General features: G+C 37.4%; 1 protein-coding gene and 1 long non-coding RNA gene across 7 annotated transcripts; one reads left to right on the top strand and one right to left on the bottom strand.

Annotated features, from left to right (window-relative positions):
• Nucleotides 1-4795: 4795 nt before the first annotated feature.
• cremb (cAMP responsive element modulator b) lies at nt 4796-17197 on the bottom strand. 6 transcript variants are annotated; one of them, XM_047156954.2, is made up of 8 exons: nt 17032-17197; nt 16044-16190; nt 15576-15668; nt 13164-13231; nt 12935-13065; nt 12660-12815; nt 8199-8355; nt 4796-5800 (listed from the first exon to the last, which is right to left on the bottom strand). In XM_047156954.2, the coding sequence occupies exons 2-8, from the start codon at nt 16080-16082 to the stop codon at nt 5668-5670; spliced, it is 777 nt and encodes a 258-aa protein (XP_047012910.1). In that variant the 5' UTR covers nt 16083-16190; nt 17032-17197; the 3' UTR covers nt 4796-5667. The 6 variants fall into 6 exon arrangements, with proteins under 6 accessions (XP_047012910.1, XP_047012909.1, XP_017330093.1 ...); XM_047156953.2 differs by having other exon boundaries at nt 4796-5344; nt 17032-17163; XM_017474604.3 differs by lacking the exon at nt 16044-16190 and having other exon boundaries at nt 4796-5344; nt 17032-17160.
• On the top strand, nt 11337-16048 carry LOC124628355 (uncharacterized). The gene is made up of 2 exons (XR_006982857.2): nt 11337-11793; nt 12684-16048. It is a non-coding gene; the product is annotated as an uncharacterized LOC124628355 (long non-coding RNA).
• Nucleotides 17198-18628: the final 1431 nt, after the last annotated feature.

The raw sequence follows: 18628 nt of genomic DNA, 5'->3' as shown, positions 1-18628 counted from the left end.
TCAATGTTATCCACATCATAATACTGCAATTCCTTAGATATCTAGTGAAGTAGAGGAGTATAATCTTGGTAGAATCGTACACAGTTGCCAGGTCATGCAATTTTTAGATGTTCCCTTACTGACTTCTGAGATTCTAACATGTGGTGGACTGTAAGTGATGTCACTTCCAAAAACAAACGCCCCATAGTATACTCCCACCCCAACACTAATTGACAGGTTTCTGTGCAATGATTATCTATTCTATATAAAATCAATCTATATGTAACCTAATCTATAATCTGTTTTATTAGATAGATAGATAGATAGATAGATAGATAGATAGATAGATAGATAGATAGATAGATAGATTTTATTTGCTGTTGTGTTTTAAAAATAACTTTTTTATAAAAAAAAAAAAAACTATATAACATATAGGTATGGAACATGAATGATCAAAAATGTTTCTGAACACTATAACTACTGTGAACAAGAGAATTAGGCTGTTATAACATGTACTATTTTACATGTAAAACATGTTGCACTACATTCGTCTTGTATTCTAAAAACATTCACATATGAATGATGTAAATGTGGACGAAGGGCGCGTCTCGTTATCCATGACGTTGTTAAATCTCCGGTTCTCAGACCCTCACTGAACAGAGCAGACGAAGAGAGAGGTGAGAGTGCAGCAGGAAAGCAAAACTTTGCGCTTGCAGGAAAGTACTGGTCACATTTGGAAAGTCGCTAAGGTTTGTCCAAAATGTCACTAGATTTGCCATTAGGTTCTTTTTTTTTGCACACAAAAAAAGTCGCTAAAGAGGTCTGAAAAGTCGCTAAGTTGGCAACACTGGTCTACACTGACAGCTAGATAAAAGGCAGGCTAAGCTCCACCTCTCCCCAGCAAAAAGAAAATACAGAGGGAGAGGGATCACACAATTTTTCATTTATGCATTCTATTTGAAAAGCAATAAAATACACCAAGTACCCAAATGATGCCCTGTCTGTTTTTTTTCTTGAAAACAATTTGCACAAATATCACAATTTATGCGTCCACATATAGGAAATGCAAATGCAAATACAATTTGCAATTGCTTTTGAATATTGTCCGCAAAATACTTCCATAGAACACAGCATAAGGACAGTTAATGTACTTTGCATGGCACTGTAGCAGCTAAACCCATACACCGATATCATAGTTGTGCCTCCCCTTGACTAGTGACAATAAACTAGCTTAGGTTCGTGTTTATCTTGGTCTCATCAGACCTCAGGACATGATTCCAGTAATCCATGTCCTTAGTCTGCTTGTCTTCAGCAAACTTTGGGGGCTTTCTTGTGCATTATCTTTAGAAGAGACTTCCTTCTGGGACGACAGCCATGCAGACCAATTTGATGCAGTGTGCGGCGTATGGTCTGAGCACTGACAGACTGACCCCCGACCCCTTCAACCTCTGCAGCAATGCTGGCAGCACTCAAATGTCTATTTCCCAAAGACAACCTCTGGATATGACACTGATCACGTGCACTCAACTTCTTTGGTCGACCATGGTGAGGCCTCTTCTGAGTGGAACCTGTCCTGTTAAACTGCTATATCGTCTTGGCCACCGTGCTGCAGCTCGGTGTCAGGGTCTTGGCAATCTTCTTATAGCCTAGACCATCTTTATGTAGAGCAACAATTCTTTTTTTCAGATCCTCAGAGAGTTCTTTGCCATGAGGTGCCATGTTGAACTTCCAGTGACCAGTATGAGGGAGTTTGAGAGCGATGACACCAAATTTAACACACCTGCTCCCCATTCACACCAGAGATCTTCTAACACTAACAAGTCACATGACACCAGGGAGGGAAAATGGCTAATTGGGCCCAGTTTGGACATTTTCACTGAGGGGGGTGTACTCACTTTTGTTGCCAGCGGTTTAGACATTAATTACTGTGTGTTGAGTTATCTCGCGGGGACAGCAAATTTACACTGTTACACAAGCTGTACACTCACTAAAGTAGTAAAGTATTGTAGCAAAGTGTCATTTCTTCAGTGTTGTCACATGAAAAGATATAATCAAATATTTACAAAAATGTGATGGGTGTACTCACTTTTGTGAGATACTGTAGCTAACGTCCCTGATCTGTGAATTAGGTCTTAAAGCGTCATGAAACACTAAACCACATTTTCTGAGATTTTAACAGAGGTGTTCTTATGACACATCATAAAAGACAATCTTAGCATCCAATGATTCTAATTGTCGCTTTTTTTCACTATTTTCATCTTCCTCGATTAAAATCTGGGTCACAGGCAGTGATGTGGCAATGTGCTGTAGTACTTTGATGACGTGTCGGTGTCTCATAATTATTCATGAGCCTGCGTGTTCTTATCCTATGAGAAGATGCTGTCTCTTAATTATTCAAGACAGCACCTGATGCTTTCCAATAGATGTAGTAGATGAGAGAGGTGTTCAAATGGGTCGCAGGTGTTTGTTTCAGTGTTGTAAGAGCTCGAGTGTGTTTATTCGGGAGCGCTATGAGAATTGGAGAAAGGTGGACTTCGGACTTGGTCATGAAAGCAGTTTGCTTCTACACAATGATGTGGTACTCAGTCCCGAGGACTTTTCTATCCCTTTAAATGAGGTATGTGTCTAATTTTTAACCATGACAGTTTTACTTGCCTTTTGAGCTAATTAAACTGCTTAAAGCTCTGCGGGCCATCGCATGTAAAATTATGCAACGAGAGTCTGCGTTGAAGGGAAGAGCCTTCGCCTTTTATTCGTGAAAAGCTCAGGCTTATTCGCTAACTACCATTCCGACACTCCTCCCAACCTCCAGTTTTATTTTATGTTTTCGTCCATAGTCACACCAGGGCTAATAGTTTAAATAGATAGGGCAGAGGACCTGCACCGCTATATATTGTGTCTCCATTTAGTCCTGGGGATTCAGGAGGAGAGAAGTCCGCTGTCTCATCTGCAAACTTTGTCACTATTAATCTTTTTTTTTTGAGTGTTCTGAAGGCTCGCCCCCCCCCCCCCCCTTCCTCCCCTGCCTTTCCCTGCCACGCCCACTCCCCCTCCCTTTTTTGTACAGCCATCCATGCCCATTTAAGCTGCATTTTTCAAAAACATTGTGAGGTAGACTTGAGCTGAAGAGGGAGGTTTCATGACCGTTTAAAATGACAGCAGTCTAATAAACCTGCTGCTGTCTGTGTCATTAATGTTAATCAAACAACAAAAGACAAAGAGAAAATTACTCACTGTCTCATTGACTGAATAACTTCAGTAAATTTAATAAGAATCACTGTACGTCATATAGTGAAGTCTATTTTATTTTACATATAATTGCTTTATTCAATTTCTGTAGCTACTACAATTTCTGTTTACTTGAATACTACTGATAGACCTACCTGAGAAAACATATCGTTATTGTGAAATAAGACTGTAGTCATATAGCCCAGCCCTAAACATTAGCATTTGGTGATTCCAGGCTTGAATGTCATGTAAAATGTGAAATGTACTTCTTAATGTAGTTAATATCATAAACCTTGCTGATAGAGATTTTTAAATTTATTTTAGGAATTAAAATGAAAAAAGTTTCAAGAACAGAGCTGTGTTCAGAAATGAGTTTGTTGTCATTCATAGTCAGATTAAAAGCAGTAATAAAGCAGGAAGCTTGTTGTTATGTCATGCTGCTAAATGTAACTCTAGTCCATACTCTATCTCTCTCAGCCTATATAACTGTGAGGGAGATGCATCAAATAATTGAAATGTCAACTCGAACTGGAGGACCCGATATAGTGTTACAGTAACAAAACAGGCCTATTTGTATTTCCATACACTTATAATAATAAAAGTTCTACATATACCTTTATATCAGTTTTTTCTTGATAGGAAACTAGTTGAGGTGCTGATGACATGAAATAAAAATATTAAATAGCAATGGCAATATATAATAGTGGTATTTTTTGTTACATTTGTGTTGCCATTGGTTTGTGAAGGTTAAAATATTATTTAACAGCTCAGTGTTGAGTATAGAATTACACTTTCAAATAATTTTTCAATTTAATTACTTTCTGGACTCGGCAATTAAGGCCATGGCTCCTGGTATTAATGTGGATGTTAATTTGACACATACCACCTACCTGAACATTGTTGCAAAAAATTTTCAGGAATGGTTTGAGGAACATGACCAAGAGTTGTTAAAGGTGTTGACTTGGCCTCCAAATTCCCCAGATCTCAATCTGATAGAGTATCTGAGGGATGTGGTGGACAAACAAGTCTGATCCATGGAGGCTCCACCTCGCACCTTCTAGGACTTAAAGGATCTGCTGCTAACATCTGGTGCCAGATACACAGCACACCTTCAGAGAGCTTGTGGAGTCCATGCCTTGATGGGTCAGAGCTGTTTTAGCAACACGAGGGGGACCTACACAATATTAGGCAGATGGTTTTATGGCAGATAAATATTAGGCAGATGCTATGGCTGATCTTTGTATTGCAATATGGCTCAATTGCAAAACTAGAACAGCGTTACTTTCTTTATACAGATACACTACAGATAAGGATAAGGTTATATAAAAAATCATCAGCTTCGAGGTACCAAAACTGTAAAACTCACACATTCTCTCTCTCTCTCTCTCACACACGCACACACATTCTCTCTCTCTCTCTCTCTCACACACACACATACACACATTCTCTCTCTCTCTCTCTCTCTCTCTCTCTCACACACACACACACACACACACACACACACTCTCTCTCTCTCACACACACACACTGTAATGTAACAAAATGCTATGTAAAAATACACAGAGTTATGTACATAAATCCTGAAAAATTAAGTGTCAAAAATATATTTATTCAAGATTAAAATTCACTACATAGATAAAGATCCAAAATCACTTCAGTATTTAGTTCACTGTAGACGTTCAATTCAAATACCTCAATATGTAAGGTTTGTAAAATCAAATATACACATACAACAGCTTCTTTAATATATAGTCTATCCTTATATATTGTAAGCATTTCAAATTTAAACATTAATAAAACAAAAGATAACTTCTTTTGTTAAAACCCAGGATAGCCTGTTTTTGTTGTTGTTGTCTTTTGTGCTGGTAAATTTCTTTCGCCCCATAGATATAAAAACAAACTGAAGCAGAAGATTAAACATGCAGTACAACTGAATAAAAATAATTAAAAAAAGAAGCAGAGGCAAAGCAATGAGGCAGTAACTGTTAAGACCTATCTTGACTTCTTAGCACAGCTTTCCTTCAGATACTTTAGCTCTTCCATGAGCATCTTGTTCTGCTGCTCCAGCATGGAGATATGGTCCTCTAGGCAGTTTACATACTCCCTTTTTCTGCGGCGAGACTCTTTAGCCGCCTGCCTGCAAAAAGCACAAGCCACAAAGGCAAAATACCACATTCACTGGTTCAGTGCAGCAAATCAGCTCTACCTGACATACACACATACAATCTTTACAGTCGTCAAGATATAAAACTACATAAACAATGCATCTGTAGCCTTTTTTCTGCATTTGCGAGCAGTGACTATACAGAGAGTGAAAAGTGCTTTTGCTTAGATGCATTCAGTAATCCGTAAAGAGCAGTCTCTCATGTGTGACCACCAACATTTTTTTTTTATTCAGTCTTGCGACAGTACAAGTCTTTTAATGCCTTGAGTTCTTCGATGAGTGTCTTGTTTTGATTTTCAAGCACGGCAACACGATTCTCGAGACATTTGACATACTCTTTCTTCTTCCGGCGACATTCCCGTGCAGCTTCCCTGGAAGCGATAACAAAGACCCTGAGCATGATCACATCCAACTTGACTTCTAGAGCCACTTCAATCAGGGCAAAAAAAAACAAAACAAAAACTTTTCAGCACTTCTGTCAAGTCATGCTACACATGCAAATGGAAGGAAAAGGTCATAATCTGGATGAATGAATGAATGAATGAATGAATGAATGAATGATAATCCACGAATAAGAATAAAATCCATGGCCTGCCATAAGAACCAACCAGTGCATGATCTTGTGATCAATAAAATGTCAAGATCCTGAGTTCTAACATTTGTGTACAATATTTTAGCAATATATTCCCACCATTCCAATACCATGTTGAATATATGCATGTTCTGGCTTACTGTGCAGAGTGCAATCTTTGAAAACCCAGTAGTTTAAAACTGTTTTCTTAAAGGGGGAGTTCTCCGTTCTTCACATTTTACCCTTTCTAAGCACTTACAGGGCGATTTCTAGGTACCACATGCAGATTTTATATCAATTGAACACTGAATCATGCTCTCAATGGAGCATTTCCACAGCCTACAACTTGCACCACATGTTGCTATTGAGATAACTAGGTACTGTCACCAAAACAATATCGGCTTTGAGCATGATTCATGGACGCAAATTTATTTATTTTTTAAACCAATCAAAAACTGGAGTGGTTTGTTCCGCCTCCAGCACCCTTAAACTATAAACCACAATGAAGAGAATAGATCACGGCAGGAAGACGTTACAAGTAAACAATCATTGGTGGGGAGTAAAAATGAAAAGATCTTAAAACTTCATGTATTGACAAAAGAAATGTCTGGGTGACTAGAAATCAACAAATAAATATTTAGAACTACTCAAATGTAAAATAAGGTGAACTTTAAAAGGTGGGTGAATGCTTCTACTTGTTGTGCCAAAACTGACTCTTTAATACAGCAAATTACATTTCAATTACAATCTAAATGTCCTTTCCTTTCAAATGATGAGTATACTTTAGAACAAAATTTAGACTGTAGCAAACTGGCTGGCTCTTGACTTAAGATGCAATGTTCCCCCAAACCCACCAATCACATAATTTCTTATTTAAATCACTTTTAATCAATTTAGCACAAAATTGAACAATCTTTTTTTGTTTTGTTTAAATCACTAGTTTTACCCCTGGGATAACAACATTAAAACAATTATTTTAAGTAGATATAAAACCATTCTTTATTATAAGATTGCTATTAGACGCATTATATTAAATTTGCTTTCATCAAAAGCCACTCCGTGCTTTTAATGCTCGCATCAAATGTCTAAAAATGCGATCACAGTGGCTTTGATAGTGGCATGGTCATTGGTGCCAGACGGGCTGGTTTGAAGCCAGATGCAGTTATTACAGTTAACTGTCCAGTTGTGTTGAGCCTGTGCCCATTGAAGCCTGTTATAGGCTCACAGGAGTGGAACCTGATGATCTGCTTTTTGTTAGATTATCTGATCAATGTTTGGCATGTTATGCGTTCTTAGATGTTTTCTGCTCACCATGGTTGTAAATAGTGCACATTTGAGTTACCATAGCCTTCCTTTCAACTCAAACCAGTCTGGCCATTATCCTCTAACCTCTCTGATCTCCCGAAATGCTGCTCGCTGGAAGTTTTTCGCATCATTCTGTGCAACCTCTATAGATTGCTGTTTGTGAAAAATCCCAGGAGATGAGCATATTTCTAAAATACTCAAATCAGCCCATCTGGCACCAAAAACCATGTCATAATCAAATTCACTGAGGTCATGTTTTTTCCCCCCATTATGATGTTAGATGTGAAGCTCCTGACATCTCTGCATGATTTTATGCACACACTGCTGCCACATGATTAGCTGATAGGATAAGTGAACAAATTAAAGTGGCCGATGAGTATAAGTGCTGCAGAAATAAGTAGCCACCAACTGAACAGAAACAAGTGCAATCAGGAACCAAATTAACACTAAACATGTCTCTATAATTTATGGGAAAGATCTTATAAACATATGATAATGTAACATTCCCAAGAAACTTGATTAATGTCACAGTACATAAAATCAACTGACATTTTTAACACATAATGAATTCCTTTTCTTTTTGTAATGGAAAAAAAAAAGATCATCGACTGATATCTCACTACTGCAGCAAAGAATTACAAGCATTTAATTCTTGCAGATTTCCGGCAGCACAAACCTGAAATGGAACTAAGATAAGTGTGTAAGTGTTACCAAGCGATAGTCAAAGTAGAAATGTATGTACAGTTTGTAGAAAGCTTGAAAATCTAATGCCACCAAGTTGACAGAAATGGAAACATCATGCATAAGATGATTTGATGAGAGCGGTTATATGCTGAAAAATTATTAAAATGGGCAGCATAGTGTTTGTGCAGTAGGGTACCATTTAATACCATAACACACATAGAGAAATGTAGTGTGTAGTGTGCTAAGTAGAGAACCAGAGTATGTTACCTGTTCTTCATCAGGCGGAGCTCCCTCTTGCGTGAGGCCTCCTCACCAAGTTGCTGAGAGCTGTGCAGAGGGCTGGTTGAGCTCGCCATCGCTACACCCTGTGGCAGGCTGGAGGTGGGAGAACAGATCTGATATGCTGACACGTCTCCAGTACCAGCTACAGTAACCCACACACAAACAAACATAACTTCAATCAAGAGCATGTCCTGTATCTCTTCAAATCATTTTAAAATTTATTTTTATTTGAATATACACCGCAACAATAATATTAAAACTACTGAAAGGTGATGTGAATAACATTGTATATCTTGTTACACCTCAAAAGAGGTGGGATATATTAGACAGCATGTGAAGTGAATGTGTTGGAAGCAGGTAAAATGGGCAAGTGTAAGGATCTGAGCGACTTTGACAAGGGCTGAATTGTGATGGCTAGACGACTGGGTCAGAGCATCTCGAAATTGGCAGGTCTTATGTGGTGTTCCTGGTATGCATTGTTTAGTACCTACCAAAATTGGTAGGTACAATGTCCACACTGCAAAAATTGTTCAGGAATGGTTTGAGGAACATGACTAAGAGTTCAAGGTGTTGACTTGGCCTCCAAATTCCCCAGATCTCAATCCGATCGAGCATATGCTGATGTGCAGTGCAAACAAATCCGATCCATGGAGGCCCCACCTCACAACTTACAGGATTTAAAGGATCTGCTGCTAACATCTGGTTGCCACAGCACACCTTCAGAGGTCTTGTGGAGGCCATGCCTCAATGGGTCAGAGATGTTTTGGTGGCATAAGAGGGACTTACACAATGTTAGGCAGGTGGTTTTAATGGTATGGCTGATCGGTGTATAACCTAATGTGCTCATGATAAAACAAGGAAGTTTATTTGAGCCCTGCCTTTCTTAATGAACAGCAAAACATTCTTTGATATTGCTGTACCAGGACAACTGAACAAGTGAAGGTATAAAATAATATGTAAAGAAATCAAATACAAAACAGAGTACAAACCATAAAAGAGACCAACATATTCAAAGCGGGGGAAAAACATGACTGTTTATGAAATAATTTACAACAGTGATTCACAACCATGGTCCTGCTGTACCCCTGTTCTGCACTTTTATCCTGCTCTACCAAACCTGCGTCGCCTCAGGAAGTGCATGTTAATTAGGTAATTAGTTTGATCAGCCATGTTTGAGCAGGGACAACAACAAAATAAACAAGGCAGGGGTACTCTCTGACCATGGGATTTAAGTGAAGGTTTAAAGTGTTTATTATTATTATCATCATATAATTCAATAAACAACTGAATGTTCCAATGGTCCATGGTCCATTATAAAATGGTCCATTATAAAAGATAATCAACTTTAACAAGCCAATAATACTGGATCAACTGACATATAGTCTTGACATATATAGTTATCAATATATTATTACTATTTAAGTAGGAGATAATAATCCAAAGCAAACACATCATCAGTTCATAAACAATGTCATGCTTAGGAACAGTCTTTGAATCTTTTTAACTTAAGTATTTTGTAAAGATCCACCTGACTACTGAACAGGTTGAATAGACGGCTGAATAGTGGATTTTACCTGTGGATTGTACATACATATGTACTGTATACAGCACGCTCTCGTGTGTTATTCCTTACAGATAATAGGCATGTTAGTTAACTAGCAAGCTAAGCCTGATAAATTCTTAGTTAATCTGCCATTTTTACTGATATGATAGTTAGCTACTAACAATGCAATGCAAAGACAGAGCTATTCAGACCAGAGTTGTCACTTCAAACTGCCTGTAAATGCAGTTTGGAAGGGTGTCTGGTTCAATAATATACACCAGCGGTGCTTAAACTTTTTACGACTGCAATCCACTTTTAAGAATGACAATGTTTTGCGAAGACTCATTTTTGACCATGAGTCTGGCTCTATACTTGTTCTTCAGCTACACCAGCGCTGAAAAACCAGCCTGCCTCACACACATAGGTCGATGCGAATGGGAGAGTTTGTTTTCAATACCATGTCACCAAGTTCTCGGTATTCGGCTTACACGGATATCCAAAAATCCGCCAGGGGCTTCTCTGTGAACCTCTGTTTACAATCGTTTAAAAGAAAAGTTTTCCCGCATCCCCCAGGTTCAGAACCGCTGGTATACACAATGTGACATTTCAGATCAAAACAATCTGGCTTTGTCTGGCTCTGCTCTTTTTTTTTCCAGGATATCACAATGTTATCACAACACCGCTTTGTTTTGTTTCCGTCAGAGGGAGACGTCAGAGTGACGTGTCTCACACAGAGGTCCGGATTGTTTGATCAATACGGATTCCCTATGGTTGAAATTGCATTGGCATATTACATGCTGGGTATTGTAGTTTTCGCTTCACTGGTGGGTGAAAACAGGGAAATGACATAAAATCATAAATTCTGCTAAAACCCAGGCAGTAAGAGATACCATCCCAGGCAACAGAATACTACATACTACATAAAGTATTTCATTTTAGCTTTATTCCAGAATTGTCACCAATTGATAACTTCCAGATTAACCTCCTCTTTCACATGTAGTATTATGTGATAGAAAAGTAGTACACAACCAGCCTTGCCACAGATAGCCTGGGTTCAGATTTCTTGCCAAGCCACAGTGTTCAGCGGAAAAGCACTAAAATGTGATAAACTTCCTGTTTTTAACTACAGCTACTTCCAAGACCCCAAACTGTCTTTTACTACCAGATACCACAGATAAAGCGCCAGTGTTCAGAATGTTAAACAATACATTCAAGTTTTATTTTACCTTTCTTGCTTTTTTCTCACAAAGCTATTTCCCTGAGGCTCTTTCTCTTTTCTTTTCTCTGTGGACATCTCTGTCTTTCAGAGGCAGCAACGGTTTATTACATAACAGATGATTAATTTTGTAATGTCTTGTTCTTGCAAAAGGAACTGCCGGTAATCACAGCATGACTCTGTACTGACGTCAATGTACATCTTATTTGCTGTTCAGCATTTACATTTCCCTGCTGGCGTCCAGTTCCAGGAAGCATGATGACGTCAGTGAGTGGGTTGAGCATTCAAGCGTTGCAGGAAGGGGGAGGGGGATGGTGGTTGAGAGACACAGAGGGAGCGAGAGAGAGAGAGAGAGAGAGAGAGAGAGAGAATGTGTCCTTGTGTGTGTGTGTGTGTGTGTGTGAGTGAGAGAGAGAATGTGTGTGTGTGTGAGAGAGAGAGAGAGAGAGAGAGAGAGAGAATATGTGTGTGTGTGTGTGCGTGAGAGAGAGAGAGAATATGTGTGTGTGTGTGTGCGTGTGTGTGTGCGTGAGAGAGAGAGAGAGAGAGAGAGAGAGAGTAGCAAAAGTAAAAAAAGAATAAAAGGAGGGCTGGAGACAGAACCGTATAGACCAGGAAGCACTTGCTGTTGTTTTACTTATTGTAGAGGTTTAGAACATAGACTTTGTATTTCATTACTAACATATGATAAATGATAAATATATGAGGAATTCCATTACTAACAATTTAATGTCTCAAAACAAGCTGAAAATAGTTCACTTTTTAACTATTCTCTTAACAAAGCTGGACATTTTACAACATTACAAAAGTCACAAGACTTGGTAAGTTACTATTTATTTTCAGAATACTCTAGTTTTATCAACATTTAAAAGGAGCTTTTTCAGCTAAAACCTGAAAGCAGTCTTAAATATTATACTGTTTGCTGTAACACCATGCTATACTGTTATGTATTAGGAACAATATGTATGACCAATAGTACCATTTATAACATAAAAAATCAATAAAAACTTACCTGATTCTGTCTCCTCTCTAATTATAGCCATGTGTTTCTCCGTCTGCATTCAGCATACACTGACTAGCTATGTGTGCAATTACAATTAAAGCTATTGACATCACTATGACATCACCAGCCTCCTGATGTCAGTAGCTCAGTGGCTGTCTGAGCAATCCCCGCCCCCCCCCCATCTCTTCCTCCTTCCTCAAGCCAAAAGCATTTTGTGTTGTTATTCTTAGCTTCAAAGCCGTATTGTAACACACAGTAGCAAAATTTTCAGATGCCAAATTCTAACACTGACTTTGAAGAGGTTAGGGAGAAATTTAAAACAGATAATGGAGGGGTTTTTTTTTTTAATGATTAAAAGGTGAGTGTGTACAATGTGTTTTTTTTTTTTTTTTTACCTTGCCCTCCTGTTAGATTCATGTTGTATGGTATGTTTGACACCCCGCCCCCTCCCTAAATGCTTTCCTTTTAAGATATCCTAATTGATTAATTCACACATTGTGATATCCCTTTGAATACAACTACCCATGTCCATCTATTTTAGGTTAATCGATTAATTAAAAAATATATAACAGCATATTAAATGCTGTCCATGTACGTTTTACATATTGAAAAATAATAATTTGATCCATAACTCTGTGACATTACTTTTAATCAATTGAGGCAGTGAATAAAGCATAACTTTACCTTCAGCTACCATTGTGTTGGCAGGGGCATAATATTGAAGACACTGGACAAAGGCAGGGCATGGCTGTGGGGCATCTGAAGTGGATATGGTGAAACTCTGATAGCCCGGATCGCTGCTGTCAATCTGCCAATCTGCTGCCTCAGACTTGATGTCATCTATAGGCACATTATATAAATTCTAACAGTTAAGAATTCTTTTGATACAAATAATGACTTAAACTCATCTAGCAGCAGCTTAAATAATATTTGTACTGGATTTTTCATAAAAGCCTTACAAATCTGGCCTCTGTTGGTGTTGTAGTAGGTGGGTGCGTGTACACTAGGGGGAGCAGCTTGTTCATTTGTCAACGTTTCTGCAACCATCATGGCCATAGGTGCAATCGAACCAAGCTCATTCAGATTATTCCTTGAACACACAAAACACTTCAGCTTTAAAAAATTTTTAACAGTATAATTTAACTATAAATACAATTTTTTTTTAAAAAAAAGCAAGCGGTTTGTTACCTGTAGGAGCTACTTGGATCAAAGATATCTTCTCCATATTTCCCATTTGTGGAGTTCCCCAGTGCTTGCTAAAGAAACATCCAATGCTTTATGATTTTTGAAATCTAGTGTTTTAGTGGAATCACAATATACACAATACTGTCACCTGCTAATGTGTCTATAAAATTTATAACATATCAATACACAGAAATGTTTATTCCTGAGAACAGGTTGCTAAAGTGAATTCCTAAGTAAAATGTTGGTTTCAGTTGGAAAGTATACACACTGTGACACTAAAATGCTAGTGCAAAACTATAGAAGACCAGATCTGCCAAAATAAAATAAAAAAAGTAAAATAATATATAAATATATAAACAAATAAATTAATGCATAATAGATAGATAGATAGATAGATAGATAGATAGATATACCGATCAGCCATAGCATTAAAACCACCTGCCTAATATTGTGTAGGTCCCCCTTGTGTCACCAAAACAGCTCTGACTCATCAAGGCATGGACTCCACAAGACCTCTGAAGGTGTGCTGTGGTATCTGGCATCAAATGTTATCAGCAGATCTTTTAAGCCCTGTAAGTTGCGAGGTGGAGCCTCCATGGATTGGACTTGTTTGTCCAACACAGTCCTCAGATACTCTATCGGATTGAGATCTGGGGAATTTGCAGGCCAAGTCAACACCTTCAACTCTTAGTCATGCTCCTCAAACCATTCCTGAACAATTTTTGCAGTGTGGCAGGGCGTATTATCCTGTTGACAGAGGCCACTGCCATTAGGAAATACCACTGTCATGAAGGGGTGTACTTGATCTGCAACAATGTTTAGGTAGGCAGTACGTGTCAAAGTAACATGCACATAAATGCCAGGACCCAAAGTTTCCAGAGAAATCATTGCCCAGAGCCTCTTGCTGCTGTCCACTTGATGAGCTTTCGCTCCTCATGCTTCGCTGACCTGTAGTTGGTTGTCCTTCCTTCAATTACATTTGTTAGGTTCTAAGCTCTGTATACGGGAAACACCCCACAAGGTCTGCCATTTTGGAGATGCTCTGACCCAGTCGTCTAGCCATCACAATTTGGTCCTTGTCAAAGTCTCTCAGATCCTTACGCTTGCCCGTTTTCCTACTTACAACACATCAACTTCTAGAACTGATTGTTCACTTGCTGCATAGTATATCCCACCCCTTGACAGATGCTCTTGTAACAAGATAATCGATGTTATTCACATCACCTCTCAGTGGTTTTAATGTGATTGCTGATCAGTGTATATATATATAGTAGTTTTCTATAGTGGACTAATTATGCTAAAATTTATATATATATAAATTTTGGCATAATTAGTCCACTATAGGAAACTGCTATAATCACAGCTACATTATATGCCCAAACATTTGTGGACACCTGGCCATAATGTTTATATGTGCCTTTTGAATATCTCATTCCAGATGTATTCCCTCCTTTTCTGTTAAAATAACCTCCACTCTTCTGTGAAGGATTCCCACTAGATTTTGGAGCATGGCTGTGTAGATTTGTGCTCATTCAACTACAAGAGCAATAGTGAGGTCAGGCACTGATGTCAGTTGAGGAGGCCTGGGGTGCAGTTGGTGTTCCAGTTCATCCCAAAGGTGTTCAGTGGTGTTGAGGTAAGGGCTCAGAATGCCATTTGAGTTCTTCCCCTCCAACCTTGGCAAACCATGTCCATCTTTATGGATCTCACATAGTAGACGATTGTGTGCTTCCAACTTTGTGGTAACCGTTTGGGAAAGAACCACACATGGGCGTAATGGTCAGGTGTCCACATAATTTTGGTCATAGAGTGTAAAGTTTGTGCAACCCCTCTATGAAGACTCCATTAAGAATTTATATTGTGCCATATTACAACCACAATTCCAAAGACATTGGGATGCTGTATAAAATGTAAATTCGAAAAAATAGAATGCAATAATTTGCATATCTTAATCTAATTAGTTGTTTAATGTTCTTCCAGCTGTTTCTTTTTAGTAATACTTACTTTTCCAGCCTTTTTGTTGCCCCTGTCCCAACTTTTCTGAGACGTGTTGCAGCCATCAAATTCAAAATTACCTTATTTTTTTTCTTATTACCTTATTTATAATTTCCTATAATTACCTACCAAAAACATTTGATATGTTTTCTGTGTTCTATTGTGAATAACATATGGGTTTATGAGATTTGCAATTCATTCTGTTTTTATTTACATTTTACGCAGTGTCCCAACTTTTTTTAAAACTGGAGTTGTACACAAGTCAATGTTGATGTTAGTACTGGCAAAATAAGATAATTTGATTGGGTTTTTCATTTAATTTCATTGCTTCTGACTGATTCTAAAATTCTGCTGACATAAAACTATGGTATCTAATATACTCCAATGACTTAAATATGCTTACTGCTTGGTTTAAAATACCTGATGAAGTGCAGAATCTTGAGTCATAGTAGACTGACTTTCCATATTAACTTGTAGAGGAGAACTTTTTATATCCATGAAGGTATTTTGACTCTAAAATCAAGTTAAACAAAGAAAAAAATACATTATTGCATGACCGGTTTGTGTATATGTAAATGTAAATATAATGTAAACTGTGTGTGTGTGTGTGTGTGTGTGTGTGTGTGTGTGTGTGTGTGTGTGTGTGAGAGAGAGAGAGAGAGAGAGAGAGAGAGAGAGAGAGAATCATCTGCACATCTTCTAAGACCCTGAAACAAAGCCTGTTTGAACTGCCTCAAACCGCTTCTTATCAGTACACAGAATTATGTCATGCTCTGCCTTTCATATATATAGTAGTGGTTCAGCACAAGTGCTTCAGAGCGCTCTCATTATTCTATCCTGCTTTATTCTATCCTTTATTAACCATCTTTCTGTAATAAACCTTTTTACCTTCAGAGGACGAGTCTGCGAGTGTTGTCTAACTTCCATGACAATTTGGCACAAATCTTTTCAGCTTTTCTGGACAACAAGAAAACCAGAGGACGCCCGTGGAAAAGTTTCACCCTGAAGTCCGTATTGACACACAGGCGATTTGCCCTTTATTGTGCAGATCGAAAGACCAACCTTACTACTGACTGATAGGAATCAAGAATTTAGAATTAGAATTAGAATTTATAAAGTCCTTTTATGTGGTGCTGTTATTCAACAATTATGTTGATATACTTTTTATTTTGAGTAACAAACATTGTAACAAGAAATCAAAAATATGTGTATTAAAATATATATAAAATACAATAAAAAATATTGTAAATGTGCAACAGTGAAATTCATTAACAAGTTGAAACATGTTTAAGAAATAAAACCGTTTTCCAAATTCAAAACATGAAAGATGGCGACATCTTCAGGACGAGAGTCGAACTACAGATAATATTCACATCCTCTCAAGTAAAGCACTCGCATTAAGAATCGATTCGCCGATTACCCGTATAGATATCGTTTCGTTAAATTGAAGATCGATTAAAATCGGAGAATCGATATTTTTTACCCAGACCTAATAAATACGTCAAAAATAATACTAACATTATTATATGTATATAATACATCAATACTAATAGTAAATAGTCAACAGGTCAGTGATACTGCCAACAGGCGCTAGTTTTAGTAGCTAACTAACCTATGATGGTATTATAATTTGAATTCTATATTAATTAAAATCATTTGCACACACACTTTAAGCATGTTAAAAGTACCTTGAACATTTAAAAATTATTCATGATCAAAAATAACAAAAGGTTTAGGAATCTAGGTTAGGTTAACTTACCCTCCAGAAGAATAGGATATAGATTAGCTGATCTATATGACAGGGGTAATAGTATTACGAAAATAAAAAAATAAAAAAAAAACTCATGAGGAAAAAAACAAGTTAAATGCCCCTTACCATAGGTGTGATACCGTAAATGGTTCCAAAAACGGAAATGATTAGTAAAACTGGTCATGTGAGGTGGTTGTTAAATTGCTCTCACGGCTTCTAGGTGTTTTATTTTCAAATGAATATTAAAAGAGCGCGTGCTCTTCAACGGTCGCATATGTGGAGTAATTTAACGGTTTTGGAACGCTGTAGTTTAATTGCCGCTAATAAAGCAAAGGGCCACTAGAGGGCGTGCGGTACAGTGACAATGTAAAAGATTCCGTCTTGGATAAATATTTGTATTTATTCATTTATTTATTTATTTATTTTTTCCACTATTTATCCAAGGGAATTTTTATTTTTGTTACTATTTTTCATTTTATCAAATAAATAAATAAATAAATAAATAAATAAATACACATGATGCAGACGGTAGGGTGACAAATCCTTAAAATGCCTGTTCAAACATAATGTACAGGAAACTGGCTTTCTTTCTGGATTTAAGAGACACAATGAAAGATGTCATGTATAGGCTACCAGATGTATAGTAGTGTGGAAATTTGCTAATGCCCTGTTAACCCAAAAGTTAACACACACACACTCACAATCTCTACAGAGATCTATGGTAAATACAGCATTTAGTTACCATTTAGTCTCATATAGAAATGTAAACACTTTTTAAGAGATGGTCCAGTTCATAAAATTATTCCAGATTCCCAATAGCACAGGACCTTTCCCTTCGATACTGGTCAGTATTTTTATTTTATTTTTCCATATGAGGCTGTTTCCAACATCAGCACCCTCCATTCTTTGAGAGTTGGAGGCCTGGGTGATTTCCAGTGTTGCAATATTATTCTAGCTGCTGTAACAATTCCAACTATCAGGACTGAGAGTTCTCTCTTGTTCTCACTAGGTATTTCAGTTCTATCCCCCAGTAGACATAGACATGGCGATATTGGCAGCATCAAGCCTAACTAATCACCCAAGAATTTAGAAAAATCATACCAAAAATGGCTAGACCAAACAGCATTACTATGCATGATGTAAAAAGGTACTTTTTTGCCACTTCCAGCACAAATTGCTACTAGTTATTCCTGCTCTAAAGAGCCTACATGGTGTCCATGTTGAAGAAAACATTACAGGCAGATTAATTACTTATTAATAAAAATAAATAAATAATAAAGTATTTACCCTGCTGGAAAAAAAATATATATACACCATTACAGAAATTCTAATGGTTTCTACTGCAAATATCATTACAAACCATCAGCTAACCATTAAAACCATTAGCATTACTGGTCTTTAATGGTATCAACTAGATATAACATGTAACCAATAGAAGGCATCAAATTACCAATAGACACCCACAGGGACTGTTACACTTTCCATTAAAAACAATACAATTCCCATTATAACCATCACAAATTCTATGAGGGTTTTTCCCCCAGCAGAGTAGTGTAGGCTAATTTTTTTAAAATTATTTTTAATGTCCATAGTAATTAGATTTTATTTCGAAGAACTACGCAGGTGTTTAGTATCTACAGAAGCAGCTTTTAATGAAAAGGGAAATTTTGTTTAATTCTTATGCCATTATATCATTTCATTTCCTCTCACAGCATAACACACT

Source organism: Ictalurus punctatus, chromosome 1 (assembly GCF_001660625.3).
Source record: "Ictalurus punctatus breed USDA103 chromosome 1, Coco_2.0, whole genome shotgun sequence".
In the NCBI taxonomy this organism is placed as follows: domain Eukaryota; kingdom Metazoa; phylum Chordata; class Actinopteri; order Siluriformes; family Ictaluridae; genus Ictalurus; species Ictalurus punctatus.
This window is presented reverse-complemented; position numbering and strand designations above follow the sequence as displayed.